At 37.0% G+C, this 26,301-nt stretch overlaps 1 protein-coding gene across 2 annotated transcripts in view; it reads right to left on the bottom strand.

Annotated features, from left to right (window-relative positions):
• Positions 1–1,623: 1,623 nt before the first annotated feature.
• The window catches only part of LOC135170180 (U8-agatoxin-Ao1a-like), a 52,614-nt gene continuing 27,936 nt past the window's right edge, over positions 1,624–26,301 (bottom strand). The window contains exons 2-3 of one of the 2 annotated variants that reach the window (XM_064135740.1): positions 21,004–21,082; positions 1,624–3,495 (exon numbers count right to left, since the gene is read on the bottom strand). In XM_064135740.1, coding sequence (XP_063991810.1) covers positions 3,336–3,495; positions 21,004–21,082 — 239 coding nt within the window. In that variant the 3' untranslated portion in view covers positions 1,624–3,335. The remainder of the gene's footprint in view (positions 3,496–21,003; positions 21,083–26,301) is intronic. The other variant, XM_064135741.1, reaches the window with a different exon arrangement.

The following is a 26,301-nucleotide window of genomic DNA, read 5'->3' as shown; positions in this document are numbered from 1 at the left end:
AGATTAACCTGACTAATTCCTGATCCTAAACTTGCATGAAACGTGGGTCAACTGACTGGATTTCCATTCGGATTGCTGCCTGTTGTTAAGATGAAGTATCAAGTAATAAGTCGGAATAATTTTCAAAAAATTTCAAGGATTGAATGAAAGGTTTGTGCTTGAAAAATCAGAGATTTTTAAAAACTATTTTTAAATCACACTATCAATGTGCAATGGCTCACAGTTAACAAAGAATTCATATAACTTCATTCGGAAACATAGTAGCAATGGAATCGCTGGACATGAATTAATCATGACTAATTAGTTGTAAAATAACGTGTAAGAATTCGAATCATCATGCAACAATTGGAAGGGTAGATTTCTCGTTATAGCTCTGATGAGATTGATGATCGAAACCAAAATTGATGATTCGCATTGAATCACAAATATTTTGGTTTTGTGATCGAAGGTCGGAGACGAAGAGCTTTTAGAGCCTGGTCGCTCTCTTACCTCAGTTCCCGTCCTGATAACACCTGTAGAATTGTCAGTATTTCTTGTGACAAGATTAGGTATGTTTGTAGCCTCGAGGCAGAACCTAATTCCTTTTGACAGGTCAAGATAAGTAAACTAAATCATTTAATCTATATATTTTTCTCGCCGACATTTGATAGGTAATTATTGAACTTTACAAATCAATAATTGATAAAACATGGAAGTTGTGAATCATAACTCAATGTTTGAATGAAGTTGTATATGACGTGAAAAAAAATTGTTTGCCAAATATCCATTTACTTCAGAGACGAATTTTTTTCTTAATTGTATGGCTCCCGTCTAATCACTGCCAAGGGGAACCCAGTTAGATATAAATTACGATAATCATGACTCTACAAGATGAGTATTTTCTACATTACCCTCAATGAACTCTATCAATAATTAGTCAGCTTTTTAAAATCCCTCATTTCTTGAGGGAAGAATTTCGATGAGTTATTTAATGCTGATAATTATCCAGGAGTTCACTCAAAGTTATAATTAACATGAGCATGTTCTAGAACAATATAATTAACGCAATTTAAACGTAATCAGAATCGTCGGAGAATTTAATAAATATTTCCCTCAAGTAAATGGATATTTGGCAAAAATATATTTTCTTTTCAGTGTAAATAAACTAGTGTTTGACCACCTCAGATTATGTAAAATATATTACTTTCAGGGTTGCAAATGTAACTGGAATGAAAGTTACTTGAAATAAAAACAGAATATGTTTGATAATTCGGCGTTTAGATTGTGCATTCTTGTTAGTCTTTCTAAGATTGAACTTGGTTGAAATATGATAAAGACAAATTATTTGTAATCAATCAGAGCAATGCAAGCTATGAATTTTGTTTGGCATGTGATTTGCGAGATTTTATAATTTCCGAGTTTGATGCGATGAACTACCATTAATAATAATAATAATAATAATAATAATAATAATAATAATAATAATAATAATAATAATAATAATAATAATAATAATAATAATAATAATAATAATAATAATAATAATAATAATAATAATAATAATAATAATAATAATAATAATAATAATAATAAAAATTTTGTCAAGGTGTGTCACCAAATCGTAGGAAATAACTTATCCAAAACTTCGTTTGTATATCTGTATATTCTTACGTACATTCATCTCGAATACAATGTTTAACATTTATCATAGTACAATATAGATTTTCAATTTATTTATATATTGCGTTCATAGTGTACGATGCCGCAGAGGTATATTGATAGTTTTCCATTCTTCTCCTTTCAATTATTCTAGTATCCAGGATTTTCTTGCATATTTAATTCTCATCCAATAATTTAATACATTTATGTACGTACTGATTCACATATATGCCTACACCATGCTTTATACCACAGATAAAGCACTTCGTTATTGTTCGTATTATTTTCAGTTCATTTTCGATTTGGAATGCAAAATAAAACCACATTAGGCCATATTCTTCCAAGCATTTAATCCAATAAACCCATAAATGACGGACATGCCTCGAGATAACTGAATTTTATATCTCCTGATAATAATTGTATTTTCCTCATTATATTGTTGACATTGATAGCTTCTTGTTTATTTTGAACAATAATTAAGATATTGAAACACAGCCAGGTCATCGAAGAAGTGGCTGTGGAGATATTTTCAATCGGAATACCTTGTTCATTGCATGATAAACATTTTTCAATTTTCCACTTCACTTCCATCTTCCAGAATCCAAGTCTCCATTGAATATTCAGTACAACAGGTAATAAGTACAATAAGTAATAATTATGAGAACAAATGGGAGGGACAGTTGGAATTACAAAGGAAAGGTGCGAATTTAGCTGATGTGTGGAAACCAGTGCTCTTTATCATCCTCTATGTTGTCATTTTTTACTTCACTTTATTTTCATCCCTTCTCGGTCCTCGTTGTCTCCCTTACCCACCCCTTACTATTCATCAATTTTCTCAAGCGTTTCTCTACCGTTCGTGAAAATCGAGAGAACTCAGATACTGTTTATTCAGGCGATCACACAAAATTTCTGCACACAACACCCTTGAGATCTGACCGAAGGGAATAATGAACCTCGAGTGAGAGAAACGACTGCCACTTAGTTTTTTTCTGAGTAAAAACATTTATATCGAAATTTATATTCTTTTTATTCAAGCTCTCTGAAATTCGTCTCTACTGGTCGTTTTAATCATTTTTCCCTTTATTTTTGTATGCCCTTCTTCCTTCTGCAATGACAATTCTGCGACATTATACTGAGAGAGAAATATAACTTCATCAATCATATTTGTTTGGGGCAAACAAATGCCTAAAATTTTCATTGGAAAATACGCTTTAAAATTTTGTCCGAAGAACATTCAATTTGCAAAATTATATTTTTCTCTCTATAGAATTTTTGGGAGACTAGTTTCACAGACATGTTGTATAAGGATTCGCTTTTAATCCGTTTATTCCATTGAACATCAATGCTTCATAAACATTTTACGGTACAATTTCCAGGGAGATTTAAAGACTAAGTGGTGTTTACTGAAGAATTCCGGAGACCCTGTTTGTGAATACAAACAGTTGGTGATATACTCTGATAGTATGGGAAGAGGTTAATGGAGATGGAGGAAGGAAGGAAAACCTCGAAGGAATAAGGTACTCAGAACACTCGAGCAAATTTCATCTTGAAAGATATGTTTGAGGGGGAATGTAGATGGAGGATTTCAGAATTTACAGATAAATAGACGGGAAGAGCGAGTAAAGAATAGCTATTTGAGGAGTACAGAAGCACATGAGCCTGGACACTTCAAAAGCATATGCACCGAGAATAAAAATTTATCCCCATTTCTGGAAGAGTCCCATACGTTGACATCGGCAATTGCTGCCCCAGAGGTTGCATCGACATGAGGAGCTGTAGCAGCAGTCATTGGGTCTGTGGTCGCAGTTTCCATCTCGGCGAATGCAGCTACGTCTATACAGATATATGTACGAGCGTCTATTCGAGATTAAGGAAATCAAGAAAAAATACATCATTACACTGAAAAATTACTGAAAGCAAGGGAGTCTACTAACATCATAAGGTGAGCTAATCATGCGGGGAACGCTGCTCATCAACGGAATAGTCTTACAATTAGTCGATGTCTGGATATACGTGTGGAATGTGTGAAATAAATAAAGAATGAATGAGTGAGTGCTTTGTTATATTAGATGTTTGTGCACGTGTGGAAGAATATGACTCTAGTGGACGTTAAGATTTGTTTAGATGCTAAGACTTTAATGTATTTTATGGGTTTGTTTAATATAAGAGATGTAAGGAAAAGGAGACGTGTGTCTCGAACATGAAAGATTTATGTTAGTTGTGTTTTAAGTTTTGAGGATTTGTTCTATGGCATAATGGTGAGTGTTGTCCGGCCATGTGGGGTCACTCATGGGACAGACCCTGCATTGTTGAAGGACTCAGGGAGGAAAACTTATGATGAAAAAACGGAGAAAAAGGCAGTGCATTTTCGGGTGTGAGCTGCGGTATGAATTTAGTGTTTAGTTTAAGTTGTGACCTGACCGCGGACGCGTGAGGATATTCGTCTCATCCTCCTAAGATAATTTTTATTGTGTGACTTTATAATATTCTGTAACCCTTCGTAAAATAAACTAATCATTAATCCTTTAACTTGATTTTGATCCTACATACGCCACGGAGCCCGCTAGGGGCGCCAGTTATTGCCGGGACTAATAGTAGCGCTCAGGTGGTGGGTGAAGTAACCACACTTACATGATAAATACGGTTGATTATGGCATGAGGACGATAGGTGGAGAATTGTGAGGAGTGTGAAGTGTGCAGCACGAGGCGAGACTCGACTTTGACTTGCCACGCCGAGCGCTGCAAACTTTACACGACTCACCATCCGACTCAATCGTCCTCATGCCATAATCTATTTTTCTTACGAAGACCTATGGTGGGTGGGCGAAGGGGCGCACGAAAGGGGGTGGGTGAATCTTAATCGAAATACTAAAAAATGAATAACGCTCAACTGTCATGTCACTACGAAGTTACCACAGTCTCCGTTAGAGGCATAGTAGATCGCGGAGGGTAGCACCTATACTCCTAGGAGCGGTAATGTATCTCGGTGGAGTCCCGTCTTATAATATTTAACCTATCGTCCTCAAACCAGCCGGGTAGGTAGCGCTTTCCGCGCCTCAGTAACGAAAATACTATTTTCGGAATACTATTTTCGGAGTCTTGGGAATGTTAAACCATTTCCACTAGAGCCCTCCCAATGCTGCAGAGTCGCAAGCTCCACTCCATGCGTTCTTCAGGAGCGCCGAAAAGAACGACAAGACCAAGATTCAGTGGACAACAGACACGGAGAGAGCCCTGGAGGAGTTCAAGCAGAGCATTGCCTCAGCATCTCGCACAGCCGTCCTATCACCATCTACTCCCCTGTCACTCACGACTGATGCCTCTGACTCTGCCATAGTCGCATCACTGGTACAGTTCAAGGACAACACCTGGAACACAGTTGACTTTTTCTCTAGGTAGCTGAGGCCAGCCGCGAAAGAATGGAGCACGTATGACAGAAAGTAGCAATTTTGGCAGCTGTCAAATTTTTGCGTCATATCCCCGAGGGACGCTACTCCATCATCAGGACTGATCAGAAGCTCCTAATCTATGCCTTTTCCCAAGGAGCGCACAAGGCTCCTCCTCGTCAACTCGACAAGCTCAGTTTCATCTCGCGATTCACCACTGAAATTGTCCGCCTCAAAGGCACAGATAATGTTGTCACTGACGCGCTCTCCAGAATCAGCGCCATCAACATGCCAACCAGGCTGTCCTGAGAAAATCCAACAGGAGCAGCAAGATGATGAAGAGCTGGAACAACTGATGGGCAATAAACACAGCTCGTTGAAGCTCCAGCGACTATTTATCGATGGTAATGACTCAATTTACTGCGACGTCTCGGCTGGAATTGTGAGACCCTTCATCCCTGAGAGTATTCATCGCGAGTTCTTCGACACTGTACATGGGCTGTCCCATCTCAGTGGTCGGACAACATTGCACGCCATCAAGAAGGATTCATTGGAGTGGGCTCGCAACTTCATCGTCGGCCAACGCTCAAAAATTCAATGACACAATCGTGTGACACGAAACCACATTGACGTGCCTGATAACCATTTCAATCACGTTCACCTAGACCTCAACGAGCTCCCAGCGGTCAATCAGGTGAGTTACTGTCGAACGATCATCGACAGATTATCCAGGTGGCCCGCAGCCATCCCCTGAAAAATATGATAGCTGACTCCATCTGCACGGCATTCTACACCCACTGGATCGTTCAGTTCGACACGCCTGTAACTACCACCACCAACCAAGGATCCCAATTCGAGTCCACGTTCTTCAAGGTCTTGGCAAGACTGATTGATGGCAACCGGATCAGAACCGCACCGTACCATCGACAATCTAATGGTTTGATTGAGAGAGTTATCATCAGTTCTCATCAGAAATGTCAAAGCAGTTCTGATGTGCAACTCACAGGCTCCCTGGCCTGAGCTCCTTCCAATCGTACTCCTTGTACTTCGTACTTGCTACAAGGAGGATCTGAACGCCTCACTTGCTGATCTTGGATATGGGACAGGTTTGCGCGTTTGTGTATAATGTTTTGTATCGGAGGACATGCCAGCTGACCCACAAATCTTCGCGGAGAAGTTCCGCGAGCACATTAGGAGCCTGAGACCCACACCAATAGCTCACCACGCGAAAGAGCGCATGTTCATTCTAAAGAACTTGTACTATTTCTCGCATGTGTTTCTTCGCATCAACACAGTCAAACGAGCCTTGCCGCAGCCATACTCCGGACTGCAGGAAGTGCTGGAACCGCAAACTGATAACGTCTTCAAAATCAAGGTCGATGGCGTACGGAACGCAATATCAGTGGATAGGCTCAAACCAGCCCACATCGCGACGGAAGATCCTGAGAAGCTTCAAGAACCTCAGCAGGCTGAGGAAGCTGAAAGAGCTACTCCCCAGATCTCATCATCAATCATGGACCGACCTCACTGAATATAGGTCATGAGAGATAAGACGATCTCGTGCCCTTCCCTCCCCGCGAAGTTCACTGGAGGGGAAGTAGTTGCGGTGGCACTGTCTCCGGCAGTTCCCATCCCGTCCACAGGGCGGCGCTGCAATCGGCGAAACAGGCCCTAGTATCTAGACCTACGTACTGGCGCCAAACGTGTAGCAATTATCTAACATTATCATAAATCCTATTTTGTATTATTTGATGCCCAAAGAAGGTTAGGCGGTGTTTCTTGTTAATTTGAGAGTGAATTTCTGGGGTATCCGGTGGCTGTTGGGAAGAGTAGCCGGCGCGATCAGACTGCCTTGAGCAGTGACCGAGAGCGGATGCTTGTCACTTAAACAGCTTCGAAAAGTTTATCGGTCTTAATACAGCCCAAAAACCATTAATATCCCCCACTGATGTGGCGGGAATGTCTACTTCGTTTCCCCAAGTGCATCGGTCACGAAGTGCGTTGTTCTAACATCAAGTGAACCAGTTTCAAGTCAATAAACGACTTAGTGAATTTTCCACTCCATATTCACCTAATCGACACTGTCACAATGAGTCAAAACCGTGGCAGAGGTCGTGGATATATTAAAACGACAACCCTGAGCAAAAGGAAAGCTTCTGATGGTACTTCCGATGCTCCAGTTAAAGCCAGCAAGGTTAAAAAACCAAATATTACAACTGATCTGCTAGATAAGATGATCACCAAGGATATTAAAGAGTTGAAGTCACTATACGGCATACCAGGTACACGAGCTTCAACTGCATCTACAAGACCAAACACTCCCCTATACCCAAAAAAAGCGGGAACCACCAGCTCCATTATTTCTCAGAACTCTCCAGATAATCATGAGAAAATACCTGAAATTACGGAGAAAAGCCAATGGATCTCTCCGAAAAAGAAGAAAACCTCACCAAAGCGCCGAAACAAAAGCATTTTCGAGGTCCCAAAACAAATCGAGGACAATAATATTTACGACAATCTGATCGACATCGAGAACAGCGAAAGTGAGACAGAAGAGGTAATTCTCCCCAGTCCATCACAGCGCCAGCAATTCAAATCGCAGAAAACAACTGCCCAAAGGCCTCCCCCTCTCCACACCACAGGGAAGACACTGAAGGAAATCGCCGAGCTACTGGTTTCATCGACCGTTTCATCGACCGGTGAAGTTGAAAACAAATTCAGTCTAAAACAAGCAAAAGATTCTAGCTATGTCTCAATTTTCCCAAGCGACATATTATCTTTCAATATTTTTAAAGAATTACTGAAAAACAAACAAGTGGAATTTTACACTTACACCCCTAAACCAGAGAAATTAAAATCTATAGTTATGAAGGACTTATACGGTGATTACTCTGACGAAGAAATCTTTGACGAATTAAAAAAATTGAAAATAGAAAACGTTGAAATATTAAAAGCGAGCAAATTAATTTTCAACAGGAAATCAAACCACTTCGGTTACTTAGTCCAATTATCAAGTAACTCCAACATTGCTGAAATCACTAAGATTAAAAAATTCCTCTTTCAAAAAATCAAATGGGAACCTTTGCGTAAAACCAAAATTTTCCAATGTAAACGATGCCAGAAGCTGGCTCACGCGGCGGGAAGTTGCGCTCTTCCTTACCGATGTGTTAAATGTAGCGGCAATCATGAGCCGGGTAAATGTCATTTGAACAAAGATTCTCCCATAGAACTTTTGAAATGCGCCAACTGTGGTCAATCAGGACACCCTGCGAATTACAGGGGCTGCATTTATTTCAAAGAAGCTTTGAAAATTGTCAACTCTAATAAAAAAACTTCAGATCAGAACAGAATTGATAAAATCAAAGCGTACAGCAACAAAGTCACCCCCGGTATTTCATTCGCCGATATGACCAAACCAAAGAATACAAAAACATCTCAAGTTAATAGAAATCAGAGAGCACCCTCTCAAATCAATATTCGACAGCCCAATCACAACAATCATAATATTAACGAAGATAATAATACTGATACAGAGATCATTCCAAAATGGGCAGACCCCATGAAGAATGATATTATTGCAGCAATAACTGCGTCCTTGAAACCCATCTCTGATCAGGTCAAGGCAAATAAACAAAATATTGATAAGATTCTAAAACACCTCAATCTAAATGGCGTCGAGAATCAATAATCAACAGTCACATCTTGACAATATAGATAATCCGATACTCATAAATGGATTAAATATTATTTCCATAAATGTCAACTCTATCGTCTCACAACAAAGACGTTTCTTTCTGCAGACTTTCATTGATAACAACAATGTCGATATCGCTTTAATTGGTGAAACCAAACTAAACATCAAGCATAAGGTTAGATTTGACAATTATACCATGATCAGAAGTGACAGATCTAATTCAAAGTTTTCAGGAGGTTCGGCGATAATTATCCGCAAAGATATTAATTTTAAAATAATAAATTACCCAAATTCAAGGGATAATCTCATTTTAGAATATTCTATTATAAAAATTGAAACTTCAAATTCCAAGTCGCTGTTTGTCGTCAGTGTTTATGCCACGAACGCTATAAATAGGAAAGACGTCTTTCTGAGAGAACTGAACTTCTTATTTGAGGAACTCAGACTCTCAGACTTAAACAATTATTACATAATTATGGGAGATCTTAATGCAAGACACCATGCCTACGGGGATTTTTATAATAATTACAGAGGCCGACAGCTCCGGAACTGGGAGCTCGCACGGGAGCATGAGTTGAAATTAAATCTCATTTCCCCGAACGGTTTTACTTATATTCAGGCGCAATCGTTTCTTGACCTTGCTCTAATCGATACCAGACTCTATATCAAAAATCTAACAAATAACAAGATTCCCACGTTCAGCTATGATAGCGACCATAAAGCCTTAGCAATTCAAATCGAGTTGAATCACTCGATGAGTATTAATTTATCAAATTCTAATGAGAAACAATTTCACCTTTACAAAAATACAAACTGGAATACTTTCTCTGAATATCTCAAAAATAATTATCCCATAATCATCCCAAACAATCGTAACTTATCCAACGCTGAAATCGACGAATATATTCAAGAATTCACTAATTTTATCGTCACATCCATTGATTCCCAAGTCCCCAAAGGAACTCCCTCGGGCAACATATACAAATATTCTAATAAAAAAATTCTAAAATTACAAAAATTGAAGTCGAAGCTTTTAACATTATATCACAGATGTATAAAATCAGATCCAGGAAGGAACTGCGCACATACCCTACGAGTCCACGATTTACTAACTGCATGTAAAAAAAAGCTAAAATCGGCTTTCTCATCCGCAGTTGAAAAATACTGGCAAAACATTTATAAAAAGATTGACTTCAGAGACTCAAAAAAATTCATGCCAACTATCAATAACATTTTTAGACCCAAATTAAAACAAGAAATTAAAGAACTCAGAATTGATGCAAATAATGACTCACTAATTCATGAAGCCAACTGTAACACTGACAATATCCCGATTCTAAATAACGAATTCATCATTAACAATGATACTGACTTGATTAACATAATGGGAGCACATTATCAACGAGTTAATTCACCCCGTTATCTTAATGAAGGTTCCCGCCTTAAAACTTTGATCGATTTTAAAATTCAAGAATTTCGCACTAATTTAAATTCAGATTTGAAAAATGGAGTTACCTTCACCACTTTCAACAACCAAAATATAGCTACGAAGCCCAGTAACGTAACGGATGCAGAAAAATATTTTACCGATGAATCAACAGTTAAATTAATCCTCAAATATCTTCCGAACAAAATCTCGAGTGGAATAGACAGAATCCCTCCGATAATTATTAAACATTTACCCCAAATAATGATAACACACCTCACTATAATAATGAACAACGCTTTGAATAATTATTATTACCCCAAAATTTGGAAAACTGCCATTGTTATCCCTATTCACAAAAAAGGGAAAAGTCACACCGACCCCGCTAGTTACCGACCGATCAGTATGACTCCCGCACTTAGTAAGATATTTGAAGCAGTCATCAACAACTCGATCATGTCTCACGTAAATAAAAATAACCTGATCCCAAACAATCAATATGGTTTCAGGAATCAACATTCAACACTACATGCAGTTAATAAATTACTTACAGACTTAAACAATCATTTATTTGAGAATAAAATGGTTGGTGCTGTCCTCCTGGATCTCGAAAAGGCTTTTGACAGTGTTTGGCTGAACGGCCTTATTTTTATCCTTATCAAGAAAAAATTTCCCTTACATCTCATTCGAACAGTCTGGGATATGATCCATGGTAAAGAATTTAGAGTGATAAATCATAATAACTCGTTGAGCTCAATCTTCAAAATAACAGAGGGCTTACAGCAAGGAACAATCAACTCCCCCTGTTTATTTTCCATCTTTACGGCTAACATGATCGATTCCTTTGATCTGAATTCTGGCAACGACACTTACTCGATTGCATATGCGGATGACAGGATTGTCTACGCCGCTGGTCGTGACGCAAATGTCATCTCACGTAAATTAAATAATCTAATTGATAAAGTATGTAAATTATACTCTACATGGAACCTTAAAGTTAACCCTTCCAAAAGTGAGACAATCCTGTTTCGAAATCTGCACAAAAATATGTCTAAAAAACAAATTGCAAGCATTAAACAATATGAGATAAAAATCGAAGAGCAGTCCACGGGCGTAGAGACTATTGTTCCTTACAATAATACAGTTAAATACCTGGGAATCCATTTGGATTACCTAATCCGTGGTTCCAAACATTTTGATATTCAAATAGAAAAAGCTCGGAGTAGATTCAAGTCTCTGGGATTTCTGTTTCACAATAAATTTGTTAATAAAAAGGCCAGAGTAATATGCTATTTGTTACTCATCAGACCCCTTTTGACATACGGTTCTGAGATTCTTTGGAATATGGGCGCTCATCAGATCGAACGATTACGAGTTTTTGAAAGGAAAAGTCTGAGAACTTCTCTTTTTTTACATCGCTCCGAACATTCAAACTACTATCATAATGTCAGTAATAAAATTCTCTACAGCAGAGCTGAAATTCCAAGAATCGATAACTTTATTCTCAGATTAAGTCGAAATTACTATAATAAACTTAAAATCATCAAAAACGAAACTATTAATGCACTTGCGGAGTTCCCAGCAGACGAGGCTGTGGGAAGAGCTCGCTGTGGGTGTATAAAACCCCAATACTTTACGTATTATGATAGAATTGGTTTGTTTCAGGACGAACTGAACAGACCAGTCTTATTCCACATTAGCAGACATAAAAATAACAAAAAAATCCCCATAGACGATTTTGAAAATAAAGAATTCGTATATTCGAGAGACATCCCAAAAGTGGATTTTGAAGATTTCTCTAGAGTAAATAAGCAATTTTGGTGGCTGAACCCGGGCGACAGGCACATGAGGGAATTGAAAATTCGCGAAGAACTCTTCAAACAATTGAATAAAAATAAAAATAAAGATAGACGTCGAAATCGATTTCATCGTCACAATTATCGTCCTCCTTAAAATTCTCTCTTTTTAAGTTAGAGTCGGATTAACATATATATCAGCTCAATAATTCATCGCAACAATGACTCATGATCAATGATTCATACATACTTAAGTGAACCAAAAAAATTGTATTCACAATTAGAGATTTTTTTTTTTTTTTTTTTTTTCTTTTTTATTTTTGTTTATTGATAAAGAGAAGGAAAGAGAAAGGGGAAAAAAATCTCGTTCGTTTAACTTTAATCAATTTGCAAATACTGTTGTGCTTTTTTTTTTATACACCCAGGCAATCTTTATATACATACCTTTTTTTTTTTTTAAGCACTTTATTATAAAACAACTTACTTGATACATTATATATTGTATAAACCTCACCATAGGATATACCCTGTTTCTGATTATTTTATATAAATACCATAGAGTATTACCGTTACGAAATAAGCTAGAGAGTCTCTACAGGCCAAAGTTTATATATCTTTTTTTTTTTATTATAAAAGAAACCATTTTTTTTTATACTAGTTTTTAAGGTTTGTAAATATTGTAAATAATAACTGTTGTATTATGAATAAAAACTTGGTTAAGAAATAAAAAAATAATAATAGTAGCCGGCGCGATACTGGCAGACCCGGGTTCGATTCCCGGTTGGGTTAAAGCGGAAATTTTTTCTCTGGTTTTAATTCTCTTCGAATTTTTATTTTTTTTCGTACCAAAGTTTAACTAATAAATAATCATTGCGTTGACAAGAATGGAGTCTAAGTTACTCTGCGGAACCCTCTTAACAGTCTAGACCCAGCCGATGCTATGGACCTCTCGAGGAGAATTTTTCAAGTTCAATTGAGAAATTGGCCAACTATTGATCAATCAAAATCAAGATATTGATCGGGAATTCCATGTCACCTGAACCAGCCTGTGACCTCGAGATACCTGAATTGGCACAATATTTTATATAATATGACCGAGCATTTTTATTATTATTATTTGTTTATATCCTTGATGTTACAACGTATTTCCGTTGTTTTTACATCTCCCGCCTCTCTTAGCCTTTCTCCTCTCTTCCTACACTTTTTGTTTTTCCCTTCCCCTGCGGTGCCATGGGACCGACTTTTTTCCCCAACTGTACTGCATTTGCACAGGAGTAGAGGGAAACCATGGAAAACCTCTACCGTACAGTCGGCCGATAGTGCAGGGTCCCATCCATCCACACACTCGCCCAACCATTACAGTCGGTTTTTAAAATTGTAATTGAGGGGAACGAACCCCAAGCATTATTCTTAAAGGGTCGGGTCTCTACCGCCTGCGCCACTCGGCGCAGACCCGAGCATTTTTATTTTTTCAGTAAAAATCATAAAATTGTAGGAATTAACTAACCAGTAAATGATCAACAAAATTACCCATAACATTATTCGGGCCTGAAACGTGGGTTAGGCTGCTCAAATCAGAGGGACGTCGATCATAAAAATAAAAATAAATGAATTAATATAGCCGATCAAGTAAAAAGAAAACTTAATTTTCACCACCATAATTTCCCACAATAATTCCCGGCATTTTGAAAAATGGTAAAGGGGAGATGGCTAAGGTCAAGCGACTCTTCGGACACACTTTACCTCTAACCAAAGAAAAAAAAGAAGGCTCTTAATCCCCGGAGGAACGGGGCGAGCAAGTCATGACAAGGGGGCGAGAATCTATCATTCATAATAAATAGGATTAAATGGGGGAATAAAAACATGTAGGGTTCACCGTTGGAGGAAAGTATTTAACAGGGATGATGAATGGAGGAACATAGAAAACCACGGGGTACTAATGAAACGAGGGCGTCGGACTTCTCCTTCCTCACGAAGAACTGTTCGTAGCTGCACTTCTCGCTAAAATTTCCGCTTATCCGTCCGGAGAGAAACATCGTGGACAAATTACTGTACCAGACACTAGAATCGACGTGCAAAATGCTAGAATACTGGAATGTGAAGGTCTATCAGTTTTTATCTATCAGTTTTGTAGTATCACGAATAATTATAGGGAAATCCCCAGTGTAGAAATAATAACCTGTCAAGTATTATCGACAGATGTTCTTCGTATTTTATTTAGATAGTCTAGAGCTATAAGTTATATAGATTGGTGCAGGAATGGAAGCCTGTACTATAGAAGCACTCAGAGGATCATATTTTGTGGGTTTATGAGTCCCAAAGATGTGACAGGCGGAGATCGTTATAGCCAGCGTGGTCCAGGGGATGCTAGGACCACGTGACGCGATTAGGACCAAGTCCAGGGTTGAGAAGAGGGACAGGGTCAGAGCCGTTACTGAGCAGCGATAGACGTTAGACGAGTTTTAAAAGATAGACGTAGATTTAGACGTTTTTGTGTTGCGTATTGAAGAGTGTACTTAAGAGTGTTTAAAGATTGTAAAGTACATCAAGTGTGTTAAAATAGTGAATATAGTGTAAAAATCAATTGTACGTCTTTTTACTAGAAATAAACTGTTTTTATCTTTTCGAAGTAACCCTACAAGTCTATAAAATTTGAAGGTCTATTAATTTTTATCTATCAATTCGATAAAATATGAAGGTCTATCAATTTTTATTTAAGTTTGAATGAAAAATTCATAGAAATCCTCTGAAAATTCTCATGTAAATCCGTTTATTTTATCATCCCTTGGTTACTGGTGATGATAAGCACTGAATATATTCGATTATTGCCACGTTGGACTCCGTTACGGGAGCTGTTAAATCCGGCGCTTAGCCCCTCGCTGTCCATTAGACTTTGAATTTTTACGAGGTCGATATTGAGATTTTCCTAAGCTGATTAAGAAATCTTATTCGGTCGCCTAGTCATTTTTCTCGAGCCTGCATTTTGCGCCGAGATTGTAAGACAGCATAGTAATTTTTATCGGAATCACACTATATAAATTCACCGATTTTTCTCTCCGAGCGGATTCTCCAACACTTCACTACTTCCAAATTGTCTAAGTCCTCGTAACTGCAGATTGCAGGCCTCGTCTCCTTGTTCGCTCTTCTGGAGCTGTCAATATCTGTCCGCACAATTAATCCCCAAAAACTATTTTTCTAGGTTCGGCGCGTAGTGCTCTCCAAAACGACTGTCACAGGAGTGAGTCATTTAGCGTTAACATCTTGAAGGATGACGAATAGGGGAGCAGCTTCTTCTTCTTCTTAAATCCAATATTATGTATAATGTTGAGCCGAGAGTTTAGGGGGCTGTGTGTATATGTTGTTTGGAAGGATTTTTTTGACTGGATTCGGGGGGCCGATAGCCTGTTCTCGGTCCTGGTGCTGGTGTCCCGAGTGTCGTTATCTTTGTGTGATAAATCATCGTCTGTGCTCACTAGGGAATCCTCTTGAGGGAAATGTGGGGAGAGGAAATGCAGAAAAATTCGGGAAGCCAGTAATGGCGGAGAATATTTTTTACGGAACATTTCGCCATAAATGAAAAGAGTGAGAGGGGGAGGGGGTACCTCCTTGCAGTAATTAATCGATCTGAAATAGACACTAGATTTTCAGCTATTCGAAGAAATTTATCCTAGGAACGATTTGCGATACCGAAAAAAGTTTTGAACAATATGTTTGCAACGGAAGTATGATTCCGAGAAGTTTCGACGTCCAGATAATCGACTAATTACGACAATCATCGGCCCTTTCCGAGGCAACGGTCAGGTCTAGTACAGTCACCCAAATTTAACGCAAATTAATCGAAAAACTAACGTTAATACCGTAACGGGTCAATCAGGTAGTGGAGTCGACTTGACTACTTACTTGATATAGAAACTAAGCCATCGTAATCAATAATGCGAAATGCTAATCAAGTCTGTAGATCAGCATCTATTACCTCCGCAGTAGGAAATTCAACAAAACACCATTTTAATTAAAGTAGTTAATGTGTTTTGTCTCCAACAACGAAATGATTTCTTGTCGGAATTTAATAATATTAAGTAGCAGTAATAATAATTTAGGAATATATATAATAACGAGAGGTCGAGGGCTGGAGGCTCAAACTTTCCCATTCACTTTCTACTTTTCAAGGGTCCGCCATAAATTATACGCGTTCCTGGTTCCCTTCCTTTTTCTTCTTCTTTTCTCTAATTTTTTCTTCAAATGTTGGAAGACAGGGTTTGTCAATCCTTTCATACGTAGAGTCCAGTTTATGACATAATCCTTTGCCAGCCGTGTACTTACTTCTTTTCCAAGGGTTCATTTTTCCCCAACGGCTAATTCCTAACACATGCAAAAGAATTTTCCCTTACATTCCAAATTCAAATATCCAGCTCGAAGGGTGGGGTTCTATGTTTCTTTTAACCAATCAGAATCCTTGGGAGTTGTGACGAAGAGAGGATTCCCTCCTCCAGCCCTCGAACCTCTTAGACAAAAGTTAGTTCTATCAGTGACATCGTGCGAAAGGGTAGCCTAAAACCCTCAATTTTGTAACTGCGTGATCTCAAAGACAAAGCAACCTAAAGTGCAACCTAAATTCCAAAACTAAAATCACTCTATCTTTCTCGCTTGCTCGTGTACCCTTATCATTTATAAAAATAAATACCAATTTAAAAAAGGTGTCTGTGTTACTCATAAGTGATTCCTCCAAAGACAAAATAAAAATAGAAGCCCTTACATATCTCGAGTGATATTAAATTGTTAGCTCGAGTGTAACAAACGTGTGTTGTTGTTACATAATGTTATCAGTGATTCAACGGTATTAGAAGATGTAAGTGACTCGTATCGAATGGTACGATCAACGCAGACGAACATATTTTGTTCAGTGAGGAACAGTGATTCAAAGCCTTCAATAAATAATCATAATTCATTAAACAAAATCTTCAATGATTATTTCAACTCGGGGATCTTCGAACATCCCCGCCACCCTAAATCAAGACATTCACCAAACACAATAAATATTCCTGAATAAAATTTGCACCAAAGTTGTTGAATTACTATTTTTCGTACCTTAATTATTTAAGGAAATATTCCATGTTGGGGGTAAAATGAAGTAAATGAGGGGATTTCGTTTGGTTACTGGCACCCATTTAGGAAAGTGTGTTTCGGTTTGTTTATATCATATGAGCTGAGATGATTGCTTTTGCATTTGAATGTGAAAGAGTTCAATTACTTCTCTTTACTTCAGTCAGTGGCAACATGAACATTACTCCGTATATAGAGGAGATCCGTGGAAAAATCATAAAACAACAATTGTTGCGATTTCATCCAGGACTCTTCCCTGTGCAAAACTTAACGGATTCTGGAAATAGATTGAATACTCGATAAACGTGATGAAGAAGGAATCGCTATTCCTAAAAATGAAATACTCCGCACACTATGGAAACTTGTAAGATTTCTTAAGTTTTTCGTTAATGAGCAGTTTACCCCATGTTATGGTTAGACATGTGGTGAACATTTTTGAAGTTTTTGTCGGAGTTTTCAATAATCTTTCAATGTACTGGAAGGATAGAGGTCCGTTACGGGTGACGTTTACAGGCAAAAATATAACGGAAATAAATCAAATTTCGAAAATTGAAAAAACGCAATTTTTACTAATGGAATAATTAAATGTTTCTATACTTGTAAGAAATGTCAGACCCAGTAATTATAAAAGAAAATTGGCAAACTATTGAAAAACCATGTGCTTCATGCTCAAAGTAACAGAGAATCGATACTCCTAAAGTCAAGTGGATTAATAATAACGTTTTTTCTCATTATCTTTTTTACTGTTATTGCTGCACTGAAGTTCTTCCTATACAGAGACAAAAAAAACTAATCCTTAAATTCGAGATTTAAAACATAATTTATGTGATTTTTAAACACGTAAATGACGTCTCAAGAAACATAAATTGCGAATCTGAAAACATAAATTACTATTTATAAACGTAATTTATGATTTTACGATTTCGAAAATTTTGCGAAAGACGTTTATTAGCCCAATAAAAAATCTATAATTTGCAAATTACACGGAATTTTTGTAATGGCAGAACGCTAATGGAAAATTTGAGCAACTTACGGAAAATATTGAAAAAAGACCGCATATTAATCGCGTCCGTTAAGTTGGCAAATCAAACACTTGTCGACTCCGTGTAAAGCAACCTGTCACCTATTAGCTAATTTCTTAATCAAGCTGAAAAACTTTTCCGTGAGAAGTCCATAGCCTCGGCTAGAACAAATACACACGAAATATTATTCGAAACTATTGTTGTGTGCAAGGGGTTGTTTGGTTGATTCGTCAGGAATCGGTTGTTAATAAAATTACTCTGGCGTCATATTAAGATAGTGTATTTAACTGGTCTATTTCGGTCAGTACAATTGACAAACCGGACTGTTCCACGTTCGGTCGTGGGAGTATACACTTATTATCATTAAGAATATCGATTTTTCCCCACTGCATGTGAAAATTATCTTTTCTCTTTTCTTGATACAATATATTAATAGATTTATTATTATTATTATTATTATTACTCTGATCCGTATCCCTATTAATTTTAGCAGCAACTGACGTTTCAGGTCCCAATAATTTTATTCGTAATTTTTCCCGCATTTACGGGTGAACTCATTTTAACAAGTTTATTATTCTAATTAAAAAATTAGAAATCATCGGTTCCATTATATAAATATCGCTCACGAATGTGGGCAAGTCGAAATCACAGGCTGGTTCGATTGCCGTGGAATTCCCATTCTACATCTTGATTTTGATTGATCAATTATTTGCCCATTTTTCAATCGAACTTGAAAAATTCTCCTCAAGAGGTTCATAGCGTCGGTTGGGACAAATTGACGCGCTACTCGGCGGGAGACTGAGGAACATTCCGTATTCCAAAAAAGGAGGTTAGATAATGTTAATGGATTCAATTGATCTCGTGGATTTTCGATCCAGTTTGACCAGTGAGGAGAAGGAAGACTCTGTGAGATGAAGGTCAATAAGCAGTGCACACGTTATTAATGCTTCTAGTGTCATTTTATTATTAATAAAGTGCGGCTCGTATATTTGGTGGGTTAACGGGTATTGCAAAAATAAAAAAAAATTAGCTCGAGAAACGAGAGGTACCTGGAGGGGAAGAGGAGAAAATCAAATGTGCTTCTAGAGCGTTCCATGAGTGTCTCGCTTCCGATTGGCAACTTGATTGACGGCAGACCCGCGACGAACCACTTTAATAGATAACAAGTGTCACAACATCCCACATGAGAATATTACTAACGTCAATAATATTAACATGAACATTCTCGCTTCTTCCTGATAAGTTCTCCCCCTCTGATTAAGTCAAATTTAACACATTAGCGTTAAAATTCCAACAAACTAACTAGCGTCTTAAATCCGCTTCTAAATTTTGACTAACAATTGTATAAGGTAATCTTGCTCCTCGGACATCATCTTCCGTTAATAGATTTTTTTGTCACTGCTGCTACATTTAGCCCATGTCGAAAAGTGTCTTTTCGTATTGTTGTAAACGAAAAGTTAAAACTTTTAAATAAAGAACCTTTACTAGTAAACAAAAATGACACAGTTCGCCACTCCCTGAATGTAACATCACTAACAAAAAGTATAGTTCGGATATACGTGCGACGGGGTGTTTTAAGGGGTTACTCTCATGTGATCACTTCGAAAAATCGATTTTTTAAAAATATTTTGACAGTAAAACCTATTGAAAACATGCTGTGAAAAATTCAGACCGAAATTCATAGTATTTGATAAGTTACAGCTCATAGTCGCCGACATGTCGTAAGCGACAGTCTACCAGGCTTTAAAATTTAAACGCATTTTCATCAAATCATCATGTTCTGAAACTGTCATGGTCCTAGAAAAAAAAGTATTCAACCGATTGCTTTAAAGTTTACATATGTTCTTCTACTCTTTTATAGTTATCGTCCCTACCACAATTGTTTATTTTCGAAAATATTTTCATATTCTTTTAAAACGATTTTTAACGAAAAAGAACTAGATTTTCGTGATTTTTTTTGAAGTTCGATATTTTTTTTTTTAACGAAATTGATTATATTTGGTAGGGACGATAGCCGCAGATCTACTGAATAATAATTCATTCGATTTTTTTATCTCAGACAACATGAACAGCCGCTATCACCATGACCAGTGAACTACCTTTTTTTGTTGGGGACTACTTTGACTTTAAAAAAATATATGTTAAAAATGTAAAAAACGAAAAAAAAAATTTTTTTTGTACATTTCAAAATACAAATATAAATATATTAAAAAATTAAAATGATTGAATTTTGTTGTCGCATAAAAAAAAATTTCCTAAAAAGTGGTAAAATGTAGGCGTTCACATGAGAGTAACCCCTTAACTCGTGCGATTGGTAGCCCTCGGTTTCACCTCGAGTCGCCAACTTCATACTTATTGCCACCCCTTCACACTTGTATCAAAATATACTATTTGATTTTTGGAACAAATACTACTTGCGATGCATCAGCTGTATTTGTCGTGTCAATGTGGTTACTTCACCTACCACCTGAGCGCTGCTATTTCTCCCGGTTATTACTATCGCGCTTATCGGGCTCTCTGATGTGTATTCCGAAATTGGTTAATTAAATACAATCTCGTTGTCATGTACGAAAATCTGACATTTCGAAAGGCAATTCCATCGCCGTCAACGAACGATGGGCTGTGTTCGAAACAGTCGTTGTCAGTATGAAGACCGCATGTTTGTTGACTTTAGTCATCGTGAACGACATACTGTGGTGCAACAATAACGGTATGATTGTGGTATAAAAATTTTGTTCATGCATGAAATGATACGGATACCAAAGCTAAATGAAATCCCTCATTTTTTCCCCCAGAGAAATTAAAAATTACAAGCGAGGTCAAAGGTAATATCTATGAAAACCTAAAAACTATTCTATGGCATAATAAAATGAATTGAAGAACTACTCTACAGCGAACGAAAAGCACAATTTCTAAAACTGATTTGGAAATAATCACTCACTTTTGTTGCGAGCCGCGCAGGGGACCCACTGCGTTATTTTCCGAGTAGTCACCATCGTCGAGTGGCAATGCATCAATATCTGTAAAAATAGTAAACAAATGTTCTAGTCATTATCAGTTTCCTTTCGCTTATACTGTGACAACAATAATTGTGATCTTGGACGCTAACATGATATTAATAGGTTACGCGCGAAAACAATATTAATTTTATTTTTATTACCAATTTTCTGTACCAAATACTGGCATTTAACATTTCACTACTCAAACATGGGATTTTTCATTTTAAAAGAATAACACAATTTAATTCAAATCAAATACAGATGGGCTTATCATGTAAGTGACAAGGTGTATCCTCACTCGCAACCAGTCAAGTCCGAACTGACCTGACTCCGATTTGGGAAACCTGAACACGCTGATTTTCCTTATTTAATTTAAGGGGTTACTCTCATGTGAACGCCTATATTTTACCACTTTTTCGGAATTTTTTTTTTATGCGACAACAAACTTCAATCATGTTGATTTTTCAATATATTTTTATTTGTATTTTGAAATATACGAAAAAATTTTTTTTTTTGGTTTTTTACATTTTTAACATATATTTTTTTTAAGTCAAAGTAGTCCCCAACAAAAAAAAGGTAGTTCACTGCTCATGGTCATTTTCATTAAGAAAAAAAAAATATCGAACTTCAAAAAAAAATCACGAAAATCTTGTTCTTTTTCGTTAAAAATCGTTTTAAAAAAATATGAAAATATTTTCGAAAATAAACAATTCTGGTAGGGACGATAACTATAAATGAGTAGAACAACATATGTAAATTTTAAAGCAATCGGTTGAATACTTTTTTTTCTAGGACCATGACAGTTTCAGAAAATGATGATTCGAGAAAAATGCGTTTCAAATTTAGAGCCTGGTAGACAGTCGCTTACGACACGTCGGCGACTATGAGCTATAACTTATTAAATACTATGAATTTCGGTCTGAATTTTTCACAGCATGTTTTCAATAGGTTTTACTGTCAAAATATAAAGAAAAAAAAACGATTTTTCGAAGTGATCACAGGAGAGTAACCCCTTAAACGAGGTCTTCGCACTCACTCTCACTTTCTATCAATACAATCTTGGTGCCAGAAATTACCTCATGTGGCCAGGTAAAGGCTACCCTTATGGAGCAACGAAATCCTCAAAAATCCTTAAAACAACCACAATAAAACTGTCACGCCAAGCAAACACTTCTGCTTTCACACTTACATTTCTTATGCTAGGTTTAAACATGCAGAATAAATCAGAACTTTGCGTTTCTACCATTTTCGTTGAAACAAGTTCTGAAATTTAATCGCTGACATCATATCGCCCTTTCACTCGTGGGTAATTATACAAAGAAATAACAAAGCAATTATTTATTATTTTTTCATCGAACCATACACATGAAAATTTAGGAGTGCAATATTTGATGAATTGGTATGGAACATGCCAAAGTTAATGCCCACTGCCGAAAAAATATCCCTGTTCTCGTTGCCCAATTGTGAGAAGGGGAAGAGGAGGGGACGAATTTCCATAGCACATATATCGGAGGCGCATTAACGTATTAATTGATCTTGATTAACGTATTGATTGCTACTGGTTTAACGTATCAATAGATCTTGTTCTCCTCATTGAGTTTCCTCGTATTGAATCTTCATTATTGTGAAAAATTTTTGAGAATTAAGGAGACAACATTTAAGAGAAAAGAAGATTCTTGGATTTCCGCAAAATGATAATCAACGCACTGCTGATTCAATAGTTAGTTTATTCACAGACATTTGCACTTGACAGTAATCTAAAGAATGTTAGACAAGATACCACATTAGTATTTGTAGAAATGATTAAGTGATTAGATGTAATATCATCCTGATGTATCTTGAAACACGACGAAGTTGTAATAATGTAATCAGTTTTGACATAAATACTCCCCTTTAATCTAATCCTGTGTCGAGAAAAAATTATTATTTCAGTGAAAACATGAGTGTGGAATGCATGAAATGAGTGAAGAGTGCTTTGTTCTTTCGGATATTCGCGTACGTGTCAGAGAACAATATAACATTAGTTAACGTTAAGATTTATTAAGATGCTAAGTTTTTCACTGTAATTTATGTGTTTGTTTTTAACGTAAGAAAAGCGAGGAAAAGGAGACGTGTCTGTCGAACATGACAGTTTTATGACGGTCATGTTTCAAGTTTTAAGGATTTTCTGTATACTAAGACGGTGGGTTTTTGCCCGGCCATAGGGGGTCATTCTCAGGACAGACCTTACATTGTTGACGACTCAGGGAGAAAGTTAATGTTTAAAGAAAGAAGGAAAAACCGTGCATTTTCGGATTTGGAAAAGCGATACGGAGTCAGTTGTGACTTGACCGGTTGCGCGAGAGGATACTCGTCTTCTACTTCTAATATAAACTTGACTGTACACTATTTAAAAAAAAACTTAGTTACTTTTACATAATAAATAAATTCTATCTTTCTGTAATCTTGATCCTACATGATATTAACTATTTTATGTTGAAAGTTGAGTTTATTAAATCAATCATATGCCATTTTGATCCACCATTTTGTGCCATTTTTGAAGTGACTATTAGCCCAGTACCGTAGAAGTTTTGTCGTCTTCAATGGAAAAGCTATGATGGAGGGCATTTCATGCTCAAGTCTTGGAAAATGGATCAGTCTCTTCCCACGCAAAATTGCCTTTCGAGCTGAAAGGGAGAATGACAAGCACGTAGGGATGAGGGTGATACTTCCCACGGTAAAGTGTGGAGGAGGGTGACATTTTCCGCCCCGTTTTACCTGATCTCTCGGTTTTTAGGTTCATCACGACTGCTATTTTCCCGATTTTTATAATTTTGTCACAATATTTCAGTCACTTCTTTTTTGTTGACCCACCACCTGAGTAGAAATTTTAGCTTCGATTCACGACTTCATCAGATCCTGATCTGTTTATAGATCAGGGTCTGATAGGGTGCCTGGATAGAATATATTAGGTGTGTGAATAAGTCTTTCCCGTTTTTTGTAAGAGATGCCGCCACCAATACTGTGCGAGTATTCAATGGTTACATATGTCATAATCAAAGCTTATTCATCTGTCAACAATTCCACACTAACACATTAGTTGAAATTTTTTCGCATCATAAATTTTTGATATCGTGAAAATGTCGAAATTTGAGCCGAGTCGACGTCATTTGCGGGAAGTTTCACTTTATTGGTTCAATTTGAAGAAATCTGCTGCCGAGCTTATGGAGAAGGTTGTGTCGATGATTCAAGTGTTCGCGGATGGTTTCGACGCTTCAAAAGTGGTGATTTCGACGTGGAAGACAAGGAGCGTTCCGGGCGGCCGCAAATCTTTGAAGATCAAGAATTGGCGACTTTGCTTGATGAAGATTCGTGTCAAACGCAAGAAGACGATGGCCAATACTTTCAATAATTCATTTGTAACCATTTTTTCACAATAAAGGCTCAAAATTTGAAAAAAACGGGAAAGACTTATTCACACTCCTAATACATTTGTAGTATCGAGAATTTGTATACAGCTTGATGGTTGTATTTCAGAGCAGGATTAAGAATCGTGAGATAAAGTTCTCCAAAGTGTAGCTATCCAGTAAATTTACATAATTCCGAGATCAGTGGCACTTAGCTGCATGGCTAGCCGCACAACCCTTTCATTAACGGTCAAGCAGTGAACATTTCATCCCTCTTGACCAACTTAAAGCGTTTTTAATAAACAAACTGAATGAGTTAAGAACGGTGTGTTTGAGAAATCCGCGATTAGCTCTTAAAAGAAAAACAAAACTGTGTGCGTGTGTGCATGTCAGATCCAACAGTGTAATTTGTGACGTCATTCGCAGTTCCTTTTGTTCAACCATTAATAAACGTGGATTTTTTTATGCCGAAAGGCTTTTCCCAATCACGTAGTGCGTTTCATTATTATTCCCGAAAATAATTCCTAAATATTATTGCAACTATGATGCCACCAAGGGCATGATAGTCATTAACGACAGTTCACAAACAACTAGTGAGGCCCTGGTTCACCTCTACTCAGAGAGGGTAATAAATTTCGCACCACCTGAAACTGTACAGAGAAATTGTATCTTGACCATGTCTGGTCACGAGATGTGTTTTGGAAAAACCTTTTGGAAAGGCTCAGTAACAAAAAGTCCAGAAGAAAAGGTCCCCAGCATGTTTTAATAAGTGTAAACTTGCTTGAAGAACGATTAGATCGATAAACCGGGACAGAGTGAATCATTACAGTTTGGCCAGCTCACTGTCTAGGGAGACTCTCCAGAATGTTTCTCGAATTACTGGGAACTTTCGAGAAATATTTTAATTCTCGTAATACTCTCAAAAAGTTTTTCAATGACCGCGATATTTGTAATTGTTTAGAGACTCCGTAGATGTGCTGACATAATCTAGTGACTCATTGAATTTATCTAGACTTGTGCAAAATTAAGAAAACAGTTTCCAGGTTAATAATTTGATGGAAAGTTGTATTAGTCACGGGTTAAACCCTGATTTATTGCTACTTGTAAGTAATTTCGTACTCAATACTATCATCTTATTCAAGTCATAAATAGTTTGTGTTGGGACCCTGTATGTGTGCACATGATTATCTATATATATATATAAATTATGTGTCACGTTGTTTGTCCGCGATGGACTCTTAAACTACTCAACCGATTTTAATGAAATTTGCGCGCCATGTCCAGTTTGATTCAACTTAAAAGGTATAATAGCTTACACCTTAATTTATAGTTGCAATATTATTCTATTGCAAATTATTTGTCTAATATTTGACATTCACACATTCTAATCTGTTAACTCCAAATGATTTTAACAGATGGCGATATCTATTGACTGGGTTGAGTAAGTAATCAATAGATGGCACTGCTATGTTAAACCTACAAACGTGTCACGTTGTTTGTCCGCGAAGGACTCTTAAAGTACTTATCCAATTTTAACTGATTTTAAAACCTTAGCCACAGCAACGCGTGGCCGGGTCTGCTAGTTTTATATATTCAGTATTTTAGCATTTGAAGCAATAGACCATTAAAATACAAGATCCCAAAGCTCATCTCCTAGGACATGTTGTAAAGTAAATCTTGGCTGCATGCGTTCTTCACTTAGGCCACACAATAAAGTCCCGTTTAAAACCAAGAGTCATTGGGTTTGGTTCATATAACCAAATTCATAAAAAAATTTAAACCTTAATATGGGTCCCTCTTGTCAGAAGAAGTAGGCGAGACGGTGAATGGATTTATAAAATTAGTTGTGGAACA

Source organism: Diachasmimorpha longicaudata, chromosome 16 (assembly GCF_034640455.1).
Source record: "Diachasmimorpha longicaudata isolate KC_UGA_2023 chromosome 16, iyDiaLong2, whole genome shotgun sequence".
NCBI lineage: Eukaryota > Metazoa > Arthropoda > Insecta > Hymenoptera > Braconidae > Diachasmimorpha > Diachasmimorpha longicaudata.
The sequence above is the reverse complement of the archived record's forward strand: the minus strand, read 5'-3'. Positions and strand labels throughout refer to the sequence as shown.